The 17,625-nt window shown below is 59.2% G+C and overlaps 3 protein-coding genes across 7 annotated transcripts; all 3 read right to left on the bottom strand.

The window, feature by feature from the left end:
- Positions 1-1,135: 1,135 nt before the first annotated feature.
- Positions 1,136-4,798, bottom strand: GJA4 (gap junction protein alpha 4). Its single transcript, XM_079325565.1, has 2 exons — positions 4,067-4,798; positions 1,136-3,258 (listed from the first exon to the last, which is right to left on the bottom strand). The coding sequence occupies exon 2, from the start codon at positions 3,236-3,238 to the stop codon at positions 2,207-2,209; it is 1,032 nt and encodes a 343-aa protein (XP_079181691.1). The 5' UTR covers positions 3,239-3,258; positions 4,067-4,798; the 3' UTR covers positions 1,136-2,206.
- A 355-nt stretch (positions 4,799-5,153) lies between these two features.
- On the bottom strand, positions 5,154-9,827 carry GJB3 (gap junction protein beta 3). The gene is made up of 4 exons (XM_079325616.1): positions 9,238-9,827; positions 8,014-8,149; positions 6,490-7,274; positions 5,154-6,220 (listed from the first exon to the last, which is right to left on the bottom strand). The coding sequence occupies exons 3-4, from the start codon at positions 7,242-7,244 to the stop codon at positions 6,205-6,207; spliced, it is 771 nt and encodes a 256-aa protein (XP_079181742.1). The 5' UTR covers positions 7,245-7,274; positions 8,014-8,149; positions 9,238-9,827; the 3' UTR covers positions 5,154-6,204.
- A 2,846-nt stretch (positions 9,828-12,673) lies between these two features.
- LOC306811863 (gap junction beta-5 protein-like) lies at positions 12,674-15,362 on the bottom strand. Of its 5 annotated transcripts, none has more exons than XM_079325912.1 (3): positions 15,053-15,362; positions 14,210-14,274; positions 13,121-14,068 (listed from the first exon to the last, which is right to left on the bottom strand). In XM_079325912.1, exon 3 carries the CDS (start codon positions 14,042-14,044, stop codon positions 13,220-13,222), a length of 825 nt encoding a protein of 274 aa, XP_079182038.1. In that variant the 5' UTR covers positions 14,045-14,068; positions 14,210-14,274; positions 15,053-15,362; the 3' UTR covers positions 13,121-13,219. The 5 variants fall into 5 exon arrangements, with proteins under 5 accessions (XP_079182037.1, XP_079182038.1, XP_079182039.1 ...); XM_079325913.1 differs by lacking the exon at positions 15,053-15,362 and adding an exon at positions 14,463-14,626; XM_079325914.1 differs by lacking the exon at positions 15,053-15,362 and adding an exon at positions 14,407-14,423.
- Positions 15,363-17,625: the final 2,263 nt, after the last annotated feature.

Raw genomic sequence — 17,625 nt, forward strand, 5'->3', positions numbered from 1 at the left:
CCTGGCCCTCAGGTGAGCCCCTGGCTGTTGTTGTTGGCAGCAGGTCCCGGCGGCGTGGGGTCACTGCAGCTGCCCCGAGGCACTTTGTCACAACATGGGAACAATAGTGGGACAGGGAGCTGTGTTTGTGCAGAGCCTGGGCACTGTATCCAGCCCAGGGGGGGTCTCAGCTGTCTTGTTTTCCACCTTGCAGGGTCGCTCGGAAAAGTGTGATGCTCCCCTGGTGCCAACAAAAATAGGAGTGCAGGAGAGGGGAGGTGACCCGGGGACACTGTGGTGGGTAAACATGCTGGGGCTGCTCCATTCCCTTGCACTTGGGAATTTCCTCCTGGCCCAGCACACTGGGCTGCTCCCCCCAGAGCTGCAGGGCTCTGCTGATACCTGGGGAGCACTGGGATGTGGAGACCCCAATTGAGCAACAGTGGGAGCAGAGCAGGGTCCTTCCACAGCACATCTACCCCAACATCCTCCAGAGGGAAGAGCTGGGAGCTGGTGGTGTGCCCAGACCCCCACCCCAGGGGGTTTCACCCCCCTCATCCCCAGCAGGGAGGAAGCCAAGGGTGGGCTTGGCCACCAGCCCAAGGGCAGCTCAGCTGGGTGCCTCCCTCCTCATTTCCTCCAGTGGCCGATAGCAGTGATACTGCCCCATATCACCCATATTTCTTTTTCTCCAGGGTATTTTTAGCCTGTCCCACCCTCACTGGAGAGGCCCTCGACAGAGAGCAGGCTCTGCTCTGGCCTGGCTTGGCTGGGGAACTAAACAACAGCCCCAGTCACATTGTGTGCCTTTATCTGTGGCTCATTTCCACCTATTATGCAGCCACGAGCAGCTCCATGGCCTCTGCTGGGTTTATCTGCAGTGGAGGGAGAAGGGCTGAGCTCTGCTTTGGGAGACCATGAGCCTGGGACATGACAGTTCTGTCAAAACCCTGAGTTAAGGCTGGGCTCAAGGGGACAGGAGGTCACAGCAGGGAGGGTTGTGCTTGCAGTGAGTGAGTGGCACCCACAGCACAAAGGTGTGTTCGCTTTCCCTTTCACCCCAGACCCATCACCCCCCCAGGACAGCATTTCCCTCAGCCCCAAACCCTCACCTGCCCTCCTGGAGGCAGCTGGAGGCTGCAGGAATCACAACACCTTCACCTTTTCTCATTCATCCAACTTTATTCAAAAAGATGCATCATGGAGTCTGCCAGGGGAAGGGAAACAGTGCTGAGGGCAGTGCCCACACCCCACTCTCACACCTGGGTCACACAGGACCTGCAGCCCCTTGGTCACAGCAGGACAATCTCCTCTCACAGCATCAGTGGGCTGGGGAAGCCAGGGTGACAGCTCCTGTGACAACAGTTGGTTCTTCTATCCCCTCCAGCCCCTCAGCCCACAGCAGGAGATGACTAGTGCAAAGTAATAAAACCCCCCAAACTATCAGGTGCTGGGCTGATTCCCCCCTAAACCCCACGGGGCTCCAAGGCACATGGCCAGGTTGGACACATCTCCCCAAAGTCCCTGCAAACTGCACCTTTAAGGCAGAAACTCCACGCTCAGGCCAGCAGGTTAAAAATAACTTAAAGGCACACATCCCATGGGAAAGAGCCCAGGGCTGGGAGGGGAGGAACTCACACTCCTGGGTCACCCCCAGTGACCCTGCAGCCATTGGGATCTGCTGGTCACAACAGAGCTGGCTTAACCCCTCTGTGTCCCATGGGGAGGGGGCAGCTTCTGCAGCAAACCCTGGGCAGTGTGGGGCTGGTGGCCAGCATCAGGCAGCACTGCCCCAGCCCAGCTTTTCCCAGCAGTTCCCAGCTCAGCCTGCCCCGTGTGGAGGCTGGAGATGAGCAGCTTCCCACAGCTGCACTCTGGCTCTGGGGTCTGGCTGAACTGCTGCTCCCAATGACCAGCAGGCTGCAGCCACAGCCTCGGGGACAGCCTGTTCCACGGCGTGGCTCCAGGGCTTTCTCCCTTTCCCATGGCAAGGCACACAGGACACGGCGTCCCGGGGAACTCTGTGCAGTTTCCTTCCTTGCAGGGTCTGTGGGGAAAACCAGTGAGAGCAGTGGCTGTGCTCCACAGTATCCCATCCCGGGGTGGGCAGGTCTCTGGAGAGGGGAATGTGTGTGGCACAGCACCAGGCAGGAGGCACTGCCTGCCCACAGCCAGCACCTCTGCAGGCACAAGGGACTGAGGAATGCCAGCCGGGGCCAGCCCAGCACTACACATATTGCTTTTTGGATGCTGAGCTCCCGGGCCGGCTGCCCGGCTTCTCCTCCGGGGCAGAGGCTTCAGCAGCTCGGGGGCTGTAGGGGTCCGACAGGGGCCTGCTGCCACTGCCCAGTGCCAGGTTCTCCTCGTTGCGGTAGTTGGCCCAGTTCTGCTCGCTGGAGAGCTTGTTGTAGGTCTGGTAGGAGGGCACGTGGCTCTCGGCCATGGGCAGGAAGGGATAGTGCTTGGGTGTGTAGGGACTGGAGACCATGTCATCCACAAAGGCGTCCTGGCTCGGTCCAGCTGGCCCCGACACCTTCTTGATGTTGCTAAGGAGGTTCTTACAGCAGAGGTGGAAGAGCTCCAGGAGGTTCAGGATTAAGGAGATCAGGCCCATCACCAGCATGAAAATGATGAAAATGCTCTTCTCGGTGGGGCGGGAGATGAAGCAGTCCACCTGATGGGGGCAGGGGTCCCTCTTGCACACGTAGCGGGGCACCATGGAGAAACCATACAGGTACCACTGACCCACGAGGAAACCAGCCTCAAAGATGCTCTTGCAGATGACACTGGTGATGTACGTCCACATCAGCGCCCCTCGGATCTTGAGCCGCCCGCTCTCTGACATGTAGATCTTGGACATCTTCTTCTCCAGGGCTGCCAGGGCCTGCTCGATCTTTGGGTCCTTGCTGTGGACAGCCCGAAGCTCGCTCTCCTGCTTCTTCAGCTTCTCCTCCTTGCGGGAGAGATAGACAACGTGGCCCAGGTAAAGCAGGGTCGGGGTGCTGACAAAGAGGAACTGGAGCACCCAGTAGCGGATGTGGGAGATGGGGAAGGCTTTGTCATAGCAGACGTTGGTGCAGCCTGGCTGCTTGGTGTTACACACGAAATCCGACTGCTCGTCCCCCCACACGGACTCCCCGGCCAGACCCAGGATGAGGATGCGGAAGATGAAGAGCACGGTGAGCCAGATCTTCCCGATCACAGTCGAATGCTCCTGGACTTGGTCCAGCAGTTTCTGCAGAAATTCCCAGTCACCCATCTTCTAGGAGCCCTTTGCCTCTGCCAGCAGAGAGAAGAGAGCAGCCACATCAGTTCCCTGTTTCCGTGCTCGGGAGCACAGGGCAGATGTGACCACCTAAACCCCGTGCTTTTTCAGGATATAGCTGCTCTGCGGAGTGCCCCAGCAAACCCTCAGAGGAACATCCCGCTTCTGAGGGAGGGAGGGTTCCAGGAGCGTTTAGGAGCCCCAGAGGGCTCCTCCTACACAGTGCAGAAACGGAGAGAGACAGGGATTCTCCCCTCCCAGCAGCACCCACAGCCCGTGGCTGTCCTGGCTCTGGGGACAGCCCGAAGCTAGAGGCTCTTTTGGGGCTGCCCAGGGAGCTCAGGGCACCTGGAGAGGAGACTCCGGCTCACAAATTTCCTGCTGCTGCCCCGGCTTCCCCAAAAAGCAGAGAGCAGGAGGGTCTAGAGGGGAAGCACAAGCCCTTGGGGTACAACTGCCACCCCGACGCCTATTCAGGGCTCACCCCAAACTGAGCTGACAGTCTCCCACCATCTCTTGCTGCGGGGCGATGGACTCCCAGCCCCAGCCCCAGCCCCCTCCCCTCGCCAGGGGATCCCGGCACCGCTCACCACCCCGCTGCTATTCCCGGGATCCTGGGGAGCCAAGCCCGCACCCCGCGGACGCTCAGCCCGGCTGTGAGGGAGAGACAGGGCAGCCGCAGCCCCAACTCCTCATTAACCGCTGCTAATTAAGCACAGAAGTGGCGGCTGTGCCGTTAAAGGAGCCCCTGGCAGCAGTGGGGTGGGGGGGTGCCCCGTCCCCAGCGCGGTGTCCCCGAGCGGTCCCGGTGCCCGCACTCACCTCCGCCGCTCCGGGCACGTCCCGCGGGCTCGGGCCGCGCTGACTGAGAGGGCTCGGACCGGGTGCCTTCAGTTGTTCGGGGCCTGGGGAAGCCGGAGGAGGAGCACGGGCAGGAAACTGGGGGCCGGGGCTTAGTACCGGGCCGGGCCGAGCCGCAGGTGTGCGGGGCCGCCCCCTCCCGCGGCCCCCGGAGCAGGGGGCGGCCCCGGCGGGCGGGGCGGGGGCGGCCGGACCGTGGGGGCCGAAGCTGGGGGGGGAGCGGTGGGAAGCTCGGGTGCTCCCGTACTCTCGTCTCCGGCTGCTGCTCCGCCACCGGGAAAACTTGCCGAGCCGGAGACCGCGGGATGCTCCGTCCCCTGTCCGGTGTGCTGGGGGTGTTTAGTTCCCTGCCAGGCAGGGTGTCCCCGGGATCCTCCGTCCTCTGCACGGCGGAGTGTCCCGGGGACGCTCCATCACCCGCCCGGTGTCCCGGGGATGTTCTATCCTTGCCCGCGCCGGCCGGACCGCGGCTGCTGCGCTCGTGGTTTGCCCCCGAGGGTCCGTGCGGCGCGGCGAGCGCTGGGTGGTGCTGGAGCCCCACCGGAGCTCGGCTGCGGTCCCGCATCCCGCCGGTTCCCGGGATGAACCGCACCGGAGCCTGGTCCCCATCCCGCATCCCGCCGGTTCCCGGGATGAACCGCACCGGCGCCTGGTGCCCATCCCGCATTCCACTGCTCCCGGGATGAACCGCACCGGCGCCTGGTCCCCATCCCGCATCCCACTGCTCCCGGGATTAACCGCACCGGAGCCTGGTCCCCATCCCGCATCCCACTGCTCCCGGGATTAACCGCACCGGAGCCTGGTCCCCATCCCGCATCCCACTGCTCCCGGGATTAACCGCACCGGAGCCTGGTCCCCATCCCGCATCCCACTGCTCCCGGGATTAACCGCACCGGAGCCTGGTCCCCGTACCGCATCCCGCCGGTTCCCGGGATGAACCGCACCGGAGCCTGGTCCCCATCCCTCATCCTGCCGGTTCCCGGGATCAGCCCCACAGTTCCCTGTCGGGAACTCCCCGCAGGTTCCAGACCGAGCTTTGCCTTTGCTGTCTTGGCTGTGAAACGCCGGCAGACTGAGTGGAGCTGGGAACAGCAGACCCTCCACTAGTGCTACTTAAGGAGAGATTAAACGGAAATAATTTCTATTTATTGTAATATTTATCAAGGTTTAGTAAATAATTGATGCTCATCCCTCCTTGATTTCCTTGGGGGCCAGCGTTCGGTTGTACTGAATTAAAGTTTAACGACGCGTGAGAAGCTGGGAGAGGCGGAACGGGCAGACGTGAGCTCGGCTGTGGGCTTGACCAGAGGCTGTGAGCTCAGGCAGAGGAGAATGACCTGGCTACAGGCTCTGAGGAACCTTTGCAAATCTTCTGCCCTCACCAGTCCCCCGATTTCCACCATGCAGAGCAGATTTTGGTGTCTCCAAATGTGACATTTATTGATCTTTTGGATCAGTAGCTTGTTCCATGTGTGATGTGCATCTGATCTGAGGAGGGGCACAGAGGCACCAAGGGAAGCAGCAAAGCCAGCAAAGGCATTTGGGCAGGACATTGCTTGGTGCTTGTGTGAGCCAAGGGGGAGAAGCTCCCCTGCTCCAGGAATGGCAAATTGGGCCAGCAGAACAGTTGCCAATAGCCTGGAGCCCTAGTCCTCTGTCATTACTTTGGGTGCATGAAGAGAGCTCTGGCCATAGAGCCCAGGATTCCTTTGGTTTCTTGGTACAAAAGGAAGCAGTGCTTGGCACTGTGTGTGTGTGTGAGGCACAGGGAGCTGAGAGGACTGGCACACATTGGGTGACACCAGCCCTGGCTGGGCACCAGCTAGGTGCACTCACAGAGCTGCAGGACCCAATAGAAGCTGCTGGACTCAGATCTGTGTGCTGCTGTGAAGTCCATGCTCATGGCACCGCTGCCTGCAGAGCTCCAGGGCTACCCTTCCTTACCTGTGTCTGCTCAGGCACCCATGGGTCTCTCTCCAGGGACATTATTTTGTTGGGTTTAGTCATTTTTCACACAGGTTGATTCTTGATGATTTGGGGATTTGGCAGGCTGGAAAAGCCAAGTTGGGGGGAATGTGAACCAGCTGGGACGGGTGAGCTCACGGCTCTTCTCCTCTGTGGGAAGAACAGACACCCTCAGGCATGGCCATGGGCAGCCAGCACCCACCTGCCACCAAGCACGTCCACACCACTGGGACACCCAGGGCTGAGCCCATGGTCCCAAGCAGGAGAATTCCCATGGATGTGTCCCCCTCCCCTTACAGCCCCTGAGGTCCTGGCTGAAGAGTCTGGTGGTGCCAACCATCCCTGGCACATACCAGGACATTTCTACCCCCACCACCCTTCCCAGCACCCCTCAGATAGCAGTCAGGGCAGCCACACACCTAGGCTGGGACTTGCTGTCCTTCTCCTCTGACTTGACGTGGCAGTGGCAGGTGGAGGCCTTGCTGTAGCTGACAGAGCGCTTGGATTTCCTCCACTTCCTTGTCCTCTGGACAACTCGCTTGAAGATGAGGTAGAAGATCTCACAGACGGTGAGGATGATGCAGATGGAGGAGGCTCCAACCATGAAATAGGTGAAGACTCTTTTCTCGGTTGGCCGAGCTATGTAGCAGTCCACGGTGTTGGGACAGGGATCCACGTTGGAGCACTTGACCAGCCGTGGCAAATCAAAGCTGTCCCACATCTTGTGGAGGAGGTAGAGGAACAGGATCTCTATGATAAGCTTGAAGATGAGGCTGAACAGGTAGGTCCACCACAGCCCGCCGTGCTTCTTGCCCGTGTTGCTGTAGAGCTTGGGGCAATTCTCTCCATTCTTCTCCCGGTTCTTCCTCTCGCGGTCCTCCCGGTAAGCCACGTGCATGGTGACCAGGAGGGAAGGACAAGTGACAAAGATGAGCTGCAGGGCCCAGAGGCGGATGTGGGAGATGGGGAAGAAGTGGTCATAGCACACGTTGGTGCAGCCCGGCTGCCGCGTGTTGCAATCAAAGTCCTTCTGCTCGTCACCCCAGACCCGCTCAGCTGCCACCACGTAGACCAGCACACGGAAGACAAAGACCACGGAGAGCCAGATGCGGCTGAAGGCTGTGGAGTACTTGTTGACCCCACTGAGCAGCGTCTGCAGCGTTTTCCAATCCATGGCAGCAGAGGGAGACCGGAGTCACCCAACCTGGGGAGGCAGGAGGAGCGCTGGGCGAGGAGCAATGGGAGACACCACTGGGGCTGCACATCTCTGGCTGCACTAAATCTCATTGAGCGCTGAACCCTCTTCCCCACCACATTACACTCATCCAGGATGGGGGCTCTTCACCCTTGCAGACAGTAAATCCGGTCCCCACACACTCCTGGTGACAGAGGTGACTCAATCTCTCTGCACTTCCTTTTGATAGAGCCTTTACTGTAAGGGATGAGCCACCCGGCCAAGTCCCTGCGTGCTGCTGCGACCTGGCAGCACAATCTGCTGGAGCAGGATCAACAGCCAGAGGGGAAATGGCTGCTCCTGCAGGGCTGGGGTGCTGGGACATGCCAGTTTTCTGTCTCACAGGCAATACCTGAGGCAGCCCAAACACAGGTGACAGCGGGGCTGCAGAAAGTGAGAGTCACAGTCCGTGTGTGTGTCACCAGCATGTCACCCTGGCCAGCACTCTGCTCCTGCTCCAGCAGCAATGCTGGAGGTCCCGACGGCCAAACCGGCTCTGCAGCTCAGCCTGGGGCTGCTCTGTGTGGGATGGGTGACACGCTAAGCCTGACCCAGAGCTTTACTACACCTGGATTTACAAACCCAGGTGATTTTTGCAACCCTCTGGGCTGTGAATATGTCTGCCCTGGCAAAGGGATTCACAGAATGCTGGGTCACTCCCACTTCTAAGGAATTAGCAGCTGCCCAGGCAGAGCCTTCTGAGACATACCTGGAGGAGGCACAGGATCCTTCCCCGCTCACGGGGGGCTGTGAGGTGGGAAGTGTCCAGCACGGGGCATAGCCAGGGTGCGATGGCAAACTGGTGATCAGGGTCCTCTCATCCAGTGCACCGCGGTGTCCCAGGGCTGTGGGGACACAACAGAATCCCATGGAGCAGTCTGGGAGCCTGTCCTTGGCCAGGACCAACCCACAGCAAGCCCCAAACCTGTGGCTGTGCTCCCACACTTCTGGCCCAGGGTCACACCAGGAAGTGTGGCTGAGCTGGGAACCCCAGGCTGGGGTCCCTGGCAGCGTGTGCCAAGTGCCAGGGCTGTGCCTCTGCCCGTGCCCGTTCCTTCATTCACTGCCCTGTCTGAAACCAGATCTTCCTCCCTTCCCTGGCAAACCCTTGGCCGGGAGTCAGGGTGGGGAGCAATCATTGTGTTCCCACCCAACCCTTGGATTTAAAACTGGCAGAGGGGAGCTACAGTTTTGCCTCCAAAAGCTGGTGCTGATGGAACAGCCCCCAGAGCCTGTACCCCCCTCACCAGCCTCCCAATTCACCCATGACCCCACTTCTGGTGCCAGTGAGACCAACCCAGCGCCCACCTGCCCATAACCCACCTGCCCAGCACCCGTGTGCCCGGTTCAGCCCAGCGCTGGCTCCGGTCACGGACCCGCAGCGGGGCAGGAAGGGGGTGTGCTCTCCGTGCCCAGCTCCGTGCCAATCCCCGCGGCAGGGGCAGTGTGCAGCGCTGCGTGAGCCCCCCAGGCAGAGCCGGGCTGAGCCGTGCTCAGCCGTGCGGGCAGCGCCGCTTTGCTCCCGCAGAGCCCGGCCAGCCCCGGGATGCCAGCCTGCTGCGTCACGGCCGCCTCCTGCCCCGCGTGGGCGCAGGGCGGGGGACCCGGCAGCGCCCTGCTCCCCCCTGGGCTGCAAACTCAGCACAACTGCTTCTCTCAGAGGGGCTCTGCCTCTTTTGGGAGTGGGACAGAGGGGCGAGGCCTGGGGTGGCCATTGCTGCTCGTCGGGGTGCCATGCTGTGCCATCTCCCTGTATCACCCATGGGATGGGCACCCCAACACCGCCTGTGGGGTGTGTTGGGTCCCGATGTGGCGCCGTGTGATGTTGGGATCCCCATCTCTGACCCCCAAGTCCCCCCTGCACCCCGTTACACAGCGTGGCTGTCCCCCCTCAGCCCTGGCAGCCCCAGAGTTCCCAGTGCCCCGGGATTACCTGTCCAGGTGGGGAAGCCAGAGGAAGGTGTCTGGATCCGAGCGGGGAAGCTCCTTCCGAGCCGCAGCCCTCCTGCACACCCGGGATTTGTCTGAGCGTGCGAGGGGAGGGGAAGGGTGGTTGGTTTGGCTCCCAGTAACTGGGTGAGTCTGGCAAACAGCTCCTGGAGAGGCTCTTGCTGCTCACATGCACACACACGCTCGGCTTGAACAACAAAAGGCAGGTCAAACGCCGCAGGGAGATCAGCACAGACGGATTCCTTCACGGGAAACGCCAGCAGCTCCTTCCAGGTGATGTCCCATTCCCGCAGGGATGGTCTGGGCACTGCAGACCCAGCAGAGACCTCGCACCGTCCCCCAGCCGTGGGCCCAGCTGAGAGTCCCAGATGACGCAATTGTAACCCACTTTTTAAATGATTTTGCCTTAGTAATAGTTTTGCAACAGCTCATCGGTATCTCCAACCTACAGGAACTTGCAGGCACCGCCCTGGCAGGGCTGGTGCGGCCAGATGGGACCTTTCCCAAAGAGCAGGGTCCCCGTGCAGCCGGACCCTGCTCTTGGCTACCCCATGGGACCTGCCAGGTGTCCCTAGGTGGGTGTCCCTCTCCCCAGGAGGCTGAGCCAGCCCCATCCCACCGGATGGATCAGCCCCATGGATGCCTGTGCCGACGTAGCCGAGCAGGAATGCGCTTCCCTCCTCTCGCCTGGTTTCTAGAGTGCCCCGAGGTTTCCCTGGAATCCTCCGGCACACCCTGGGGCTGATCAGCCCTGCTGGAGCCTCGGCACCTCGCCAGGGCCACCCCTCCCATGGGGACACGTCTGAGGAGCCCCGGGGTGCTCTGCTTGGTGCCCGGGGAGATTTGCTGCCTGCTTTCCTGGCAGATAGGAGCCACTTGCCCCGAGGCTTTTTGTCTTCAGGAGATCAAATAAAGCCAGTGAGGGTCTGCCAGGCTGGGGACACACAGGAATGGGAGCCCAGGAGCCCCAAAGCAAACCCTGGTGGGAGCCTGGGGGTGCAGGATGGGGTGAACCTGGAGGAGGGGACAGACAGGGGCACCCCAATCCCGGGTGAGAGCCAAGCAGGGGCTCTGGAGCCTTCCTTCACCCCGGAGCTGCCTGGATCAGGAATTTGAGCTATGTTGTTGCAGAGAGCTGGTGTGGCAGGAGTTCAGCAGGAATCTGGGGGCTGTGGCCTGGGAGGTGAAAAACCCTGAAGAGAGGGGGAAGTTGCCAGGAGCATTGGCAGCTCTGAATCCTTGCAGAGGCAGCTGCTCCCTGCCCCACGGCCAAACCCTGTAAGGGCCAGGTGAAGAGGGGCCAGATCACCCCTGGGCAGCCTCTGGCCTGCAGTTTTGGAATTTCAGGAGTGGCCATGTGGCCACGGTGAGAAAGTTCAGGTGCATTTGGCACGAACAGAAGATTTCCCTCGGGCAGTAGGGTGGGGAGCGGAAACACCCGGTGCTTTGCAGAGTTTTGAAATGCTGAGCTGGGTGTTTGGCTAAATCCATAAATCCATCAAGGGGCACATCCCTGCACCCCCTGCTACCATCCCTCTGCCAGTGTGGGCGCAGGGATGAGGTGCCAGCGTGGTTCTGCTGATCTCAGCACCTGGCAGCTTCAGGAAGATGCCCAGGACATGTCACCCTGCCACCATGCACAGCAGGGTGACAGCTGAAAGGCCTCAGTGCCACCAAAACCCCCAGTCACTTAGGGAGGCCCAACCTTGGCTCCTCCATAAAGGGAAAAAACTCCAACAGTGGAGCAGGCAGATGCCAAACCAGCAGGAAAAGCTCAAACCTAAAACCCTCTTTAGGAGGGTCTTAAATGGGGCATGGCAGGATTCTTCCTGCCAACAGCTGTCCCCTCCAGGGCCACATCCCCAGGGACGAGACTCCCCCGCAAGAATGGAGCAGAGGAGTCATGGGATCCTGGGAGCCAGCAGCCAGGGCCAGACATAAATCAGAGTTTCTCCTTAATTCCCAGCAAACAGGTGGGTTTTGGCCAGGGCAGAAACAAGCCCAAGCTGGGAAGGCCAAGTTACCCCTGACCTGTGCATGCAATCCCCTCCACATCCCTGCCTGGACTGGAGTTAGTGGTGAGTTTCTTTAAAATCCTCTCACTCCAAAATTTAGGAGGTCTTCTGGGACCCCACAAGCAAATACAGGGAATTTCCTGTGTGAGAATGCAAAATCTGGGAAATATTCAGTTTTTATTGGGACACACCCCCTGGTTTGCTGACCCTGGTTGTGCCTCTGCATTTCAGGATATCCCAGTATCCAGACCCCTGTTTTTGCAGCACCAATATCAAAAGAAGCAGCCAAATGCTCACTTTTTTCTGGCTGACCACTGCTTATCCCAAGCCTGGATGGTGCAAGACACCCAGAACTCTGCAATATTTGCTCTAAGCACGACAACACAGCAACAGGATCTTCATGTGTCTCGTAATGGGCAGCAGCTCCAGCTGTGCTTTGATGTGTGGAAGTGGGACAGGGTGGTTTTTCTGGGGCTCATCTCTGTCCCCATTATCACTTGGAGAGGGGAACACCTCGGGGTTTCACTCTCCAGCCTGGAGCAGGAGTGGCCAGCCTTGCTGGAAAACAAACAGCCCAGCCCATGCTCTTTAAATCAGAGCAGTGGCTCGCACACAAAGAACAACTTGTGTCCTCTGACGTTATGGGCTTCATAAAGAAAACTTTCAGGTGGATAATCCAGCAACAGGAGTGCATGGGAGGAAGGCAGTGCCAGCACAGCTTCCCCTGAGCAGAAGTGGAAATAATTCCTTCTGTATTGCACTGTCTCTGAACCCAAAGGTCTCCAGGCTCGCTGGTGTCAGCACAAGGAGCTGTGCTGGTGGCTGGGATCCCCCCAGAGCTTCTCCACCATCCTCACCCCCATCAGTGGCTGCTTCAGTCCCTGCCCTCCCACCCAGCAGTGCTGCAGCCCCAGCTGCTCTTGGCTTCCCTTCAGCCCTGCCTGTCCCTGGTGTTCCCCTGCCCACAGCAGCCCCTCAACTCCAGCCCAGCACATCCAGCTGGTCCTTTCCCCAGGATGGGCTGTGGGAATGAGCTCAGTTTCACCCATGGAGGGTCTCAGCTGGATCACTGCAGTGATCTGTCACTGAGAATGGCTTCAGTCACATAAAGGACACAGCGATGGTGTCCCTGTGCCACTTCCTTTGGGACAGAGCCAGGGAGTGCTGGCACTGTCACTGCTCATGGAAAAAAGAATTATCACACCCTCTGAGTAAAGCAAAACCAGTAACAGATCGAGCTGCATGTTCAATGTTAATGTTACTTGTGAGTGCATTTGCCATGAAATTATTGTTAATTATTCATACCAGCTAAAGCTCAGCTCCCTCTGATGGCCTCAGAAATGGCAGCACTGCCCGTGTCACAGCCGAACGCGATGTATTGCAACAATAAACGAGATCAGATTCTGACATTTAATGTTATTGTTTAATCAATGGTCGAGGTGTTTTTCCTCTCCCATGTTTGGCTGTTTTGCTCAGGTGTTTTGCCCTGGCCAAGCAGGATGATCCAGCAGCCCACAGCTGGTGCTGCCTGCCTGGCCGGATCCTTCTCTGTGGTGGCTGTGGCACCAGGGACCTGTTCTTGTCCCCACTCCACTAATGAGTGTTATTAATGACAATTGCATCAGTCTGAGGTGGCCCTGACACCCACTGAGTGGCTGATGCATGATGAGATAAGGAGAGGGGTTTCCTGGGGGGGTCAGGGTGTCTGTCCTGGCTGGTACAGGCTCAGATCTGGGCACCACTGTCAGTTCACAGCTGCCATGGAGCTGCTGCTCCCTGTCACTGCCATGTGCTCTACAGCCCCTGCTTTACCCCAAATCCAGCAGGATGATGGGAAGTGCCTTTCTCAGGCACAGTCCAACTCAGTGCAGCTGCACTGGGGCACAGAGGAGAAAGAGCAGCTGAAAAGTTGCAGGCCAGGTGAGCAACTCCTGCTTCCTCCTGGCAGCTCTAGGAATGAGCCTCATCCTCGGACAGCGTGCTGGGGCAGGAGGCTGGGAGTGGGATGGTGGCTGTGGGGGGTTTGTAGTCTGCCCCATGGAACACCTGCATGCCCGTGCCCACGGGGTCAGTGTGGGAGACAGAGGAATGGCTGTGCCGCCGGCTGTCCCCTTCTCTGGGCTCCAGGCACTCGTGGCACCGCTTCCCAATCAGGTAGGTGGCCTCAATGAGGTTCAGCACCACGCAGACACACGTGGTGGCCACCATGAAGAGGGTGAAGATGTTCTTCTCGGTGGGCCGGGAGATGAAGCAGTCCACCACGTTGGGGCAGGGCGGCAGCTCGCACTTCACCAGCCGGGGCAGGGTGTAGTTCCTGTAGAAGCGGTAGAAGATGTAGAGGAAAACCACATCCACACAGGCCTTGAAGATGAGGCTGAGCAGGTACGTCCACCACAGCCCGCCCCGCTTCTTGCCGGGGTTGGGGTAGATGCAGCGATAGTTGTCCCCTTGGATCTCACGCAGCCTCTGCTCCTTGGCCTCCCTGTAGGCCACGTGCATGATGACCAGGAGGGACGGACACGTCACCAGGATGAGCTGCAGGGCCCAGAGGCGGATGTGGGAGATGGGGAAGAAGTGGTCGAAGCAGACGTTGGTGCAGCCCGGCTGCCGCGTGTTGCAGTCGAAGTCCTTGTGGTCATCGCTCCAGACACGCTCGGCCGCCACCAGGTAAACCAGCAGGCGGAAGATGAAGACGAGGGAGAGCCAGACACGGCCGAAGGCTGTGGAGTACTTGTTGACACCGCTGAGCAGCCCCTCGAACACCCCCCAGTTCATGGCTCCCCGATGCTGTTAGCCAGCCTGGGAAGGGAGAAGACACTGAAACTGAAGAAGAAGCAGGAGGTCCCCACTGGAGCTCCTGTGTGCCCTAAAGCTGAGCCACGCTCCTGGGACTGTCTCTGCCCTGTGCTGGCATGCAGGGACAGCACTGACAGCACAGACCTGCTCTGACTGGCATGTCTCCTCCAAGCACCCACTCTGTTCCTCCACTCTGGGAACACGGGGATCTGCCAACACTCGAGGTTTCTGCCACAGCCACAGCGTCCTCCAGCCACCGCCACCTCCGGTGCGCGGCTCAGCCCCCATCCCGCCCCAGCTCCCGCCTCGTTGCCCAGGTATTTGTTATTCATTTTCCTTACATTGCCAGGCCTGGCCAAGGCAGAGAACAAATCGGGGCAGCCGGGGCGTGACTCACTCGGACGCGTCCTCTCCCATCGCTGGAATCTGCCGTCGCCTCCGTGCTCCCCCTGGCAGCCCTGTGCCACTGCTCCATGTCCCCACGCACCGGGGAGCCCACGGCAGGGCAAAGGCAGCGGCAGCGGCCGTGCACAGCCCCTGCACGGCCGAGGAGCCAAAACAACCAAAAGTCACCAGCCCCAGGCCCCTGCGATTTAACCCCGACTTGCATCGTGCCAAATAAACGCGCCCCATGCGCCGTGCAGCTGCAGCAAAGCAGGACTGCGTTGGGCACTGGTTCTCCTGAAATATTTTGCCTACCAGTGGAATAAGAAGATTCCCCCTCTCCGAGGGGCTCTCAGGGGTGAACACCCCCCCTGCTCTGCACAGCTCGGCCAATGCACCCACCCGCAGGGCTGGGCGCTCCCGGTTCTCGTCGCTCCCGTCTCACCGTGGCTCCTTGCAGGAACACGCAAACCCCAGATTCCTCCTTCCCGGCAGCAGCGCAGGCTGTGCCCATCTCCCTGGTGTCAGGCTGCACTTCCCCAGCGCCCTCCCCACCTCCTCGGGGCCGGGGGTCGCGGCAGAGGGGGTCCCCAGCCCGCTCACCTGCGGGTGTCGCTCCGCGGCGCTGCTGCGGGTCGGCACCTGCCCAGGGCAGGAGCGCATCGCCCGGCAGGAGAGGCAGCACATGAGTCACCCCCGAGCTCCTGGGAGCGAGGAGGAGATTCCCGCGGGAAGGGATGAGGCTCCAGGCGGATCCCCACGTGTCCCGTGGAATGCCAGATTTCCCGAGGCGGAGGGCGGCCCCGCAGCGCTGCCGTGCGGGGAAGGGCTGAGCCGCCCTGGGGAGGGTGGGAGCTCAGGGCTGTCTGTCCTCAGCTTCTGCAAGGGGTGTTCAGTACAACCCAGGGTCCCTCCATGCCTTCCCTGGACCCACCTCCCCTTGCTCCAAAGTGGCCAAGCCGTGGGAGTCCCTGCCCACAGCGCCGGGAGCCTCTCAGCCAAACACCGCCCTTTATAATCCCTTTTTATTGAAACTTTACACCATGGCAATAATTTAGCAGAGCCTTTATCCCTCGCTACCCTCTGACAAGTTTGTGGCAGTTGATAATTTCACTGGCAAGCAATTACCTGTGCTTACCTGTGCTCCCCTCATCTGCAAGCTGGCACAGGTCTCTTCCCCATCACCTCTCCTTGATACCAGAATCTGGAGCCCTCCCAGCTCAAAGATCTGGATGATACCAGAATCTGGATGAACCCCCCAGCTCAGAGAACCCACTCTTAGAGGTCTGACCCCCCATCTCACAGCTGTGGGGATGGGGGTCAGAGGGGAAGAGGTCCAGGGAGGTATGGGGTGCAGGAGTTCAGGTACAGCTGGAGTCATTTGAGGAGCAAACACATGTTTCATTTGCAATTCTGCTGGGGTTTAAAAAAAAAGAAAAGAAACAAATCTAAACAGCTGTAAAGTAAATTACCAGTGTTTGCGGATGGCTCCAGGGAAGAGTTCTGCAGTTTGAAATCAAACAAGCCCATTTTTTTTTTTTTTTTTAACATGCCTGTGTAGTGGCTGTACCAGAAAGGGGGTTCCCAGGGGCTGTGTCCCCCACAGGCTGGCAGGGAGAACCCAGAGCAGGACCCATCCATCATCACCCAGTGGTGAAGGGGGGACATTCTGCCCCAGGTACCCCTAATTTTGCGAGTGTCAGAAGTGGCTCTTTGTGCCTTTCTGGGTTAAAATCCCTTTTTCTGGGGAGCTGCCAGGTGTGACAGGCAGTTTCTGCTCCAGGCAGAGCCCCTTCCATCCCTCCACAGGTGAGTCCCCAGCACAGGGGACACAAAGGTGTATTAATGGCAGCACTTTATCTTCCAGGAACAAGCCCCATTAGTACATTTTCACTACAACATGAAATATTAATAACACTTTGCATTTATATAGCGTCATTCATCCCGCAGTCACCAGCCAAGCCGCTGACATGAATCAAACACTGCAGCCAGCTCTGCAGGAGACAGGTAAACGGGATTAGACCCATTTTCCTGCTGCACACACCGAGGCACAGGGTATTCTCCAGGTCACCGGTGCCGCCGAGGATGTTTTGGAGGAAAAAACCCCAAACACACGAGGCCAGGGACTGCTCCGACCTGAGCTTCCCCCTCCTCCAGCTGCTGCAACTGGTATTTGCTGTTCGTGATACTGTGCTGACAGTGCAGGGAGGGGAGTTAGGAAACCTGTCAGCCCACGGAGAGCCAGGCCCTGACACGACCCGAGGGCTCCGGCAGCATGAAAGAGCAAGCAGAAAACCAGTGGGGAAAGAGAGGGCTCTTTTCATCTCATTAAAGAGCCTTGTATTTAAACCCTCCTCCAGCTCCGTAGCACAGGGTGATTGCGAAGGCTTTTACACACCAGCTCAGCAGGACTCGGAGATGCTGCATGCAGATGCTGGTTAGCAGGGCGGAATCCAGTGATTGATGATGGATAAGGACACACAAACAAGTCCTGGGCAAAGTTCCGGAGCGGTGCTGAGCGGCACGGAAGGGGTGTGGGCACAGCCCGGCCGCCCACCATTGTTATTCCATGAAGAAGGCACCTTGTTTGCAGATAATTAAAAAAAACCCAAACAGATTAGTGAGAATTAAACACCCAGAGCAGGCTGGATGTTGGCTCAGCCACGGGGAGAGTCGTGTGAGCATCGCTGGCTGCTGCTTCCAACCCGGCTGCTCCGTGCCTGGCTCAGCCCAGGGACCCCCTTTCCTCCCCATCCCATGGGACTGTTTGGAAGTTCTTCCACGGAAAATCTGTGTTCAAGGACTGTCTGGATGAGAGCAGGCAAACCCTTCCCGGCCCAGCCTGGTCGTGGCCGTCTAACACGGCCAGCACCCATTAATCTTACATTTATACGTGAGGCCGCAGGGAGTAACCTCATTTCTAGGGAGACCTTAATTAATCAGCGACTCAAACTGCCTCGATGCGGTGGTTTGCAGCCGAGGAGATAAATTGACACAGTCAGCAGTGGCTGAGGATGAGGATGAGGTTAGCAGGGACCTAAATCATGGCAGATGATGGTGGTGAGCAGAGCAGGGGACAGGGCACATCTGTCCTGTGGAATCTTCCTCTGCACTGGGAGGCCGATGAATGGGACACGGGAGATGCTGCTGCGGGTCTTTGCCCCTAAAAAGGCAGA

Source organism: Erithacus rubecula (assembly GCF_903797595.1).
Source record: "Erithacus rubecula genome assembly, chromosome: 23".
Classification (NCBI taxonomy): domain Eukaryota; kingdom Metazoa; phylum Chordata; class Aves; order Passeriformes; family Muscicapidae; genus Erithacus; species Erithacus rubecula.

Bases quoted from the DNA above. Each gene is read 5' to 3' on its own strand.
- GJB3 (XM_079325616.1), bottom strand. From the start codon at position 7,244: ATGGATTGGAAAACGCTGCAGACGCTGCTCAGTGGGGTCAACAAGTAC.
- LOC306811863 (XM_079325911.1), bottom strand. From the start codon at position 14,044: ATGAACTGGGGGGTGTTCGAGGGGCTGCTCAGCGGTGTCAACAAGTAC.
- GJA4 (XM_079325565.1), bottom strand. From the start codon at position 3,238: ATGGGTGACTGGGAATTTCTGCAGAAACTGCTGGACCAAGTCCAGGAG.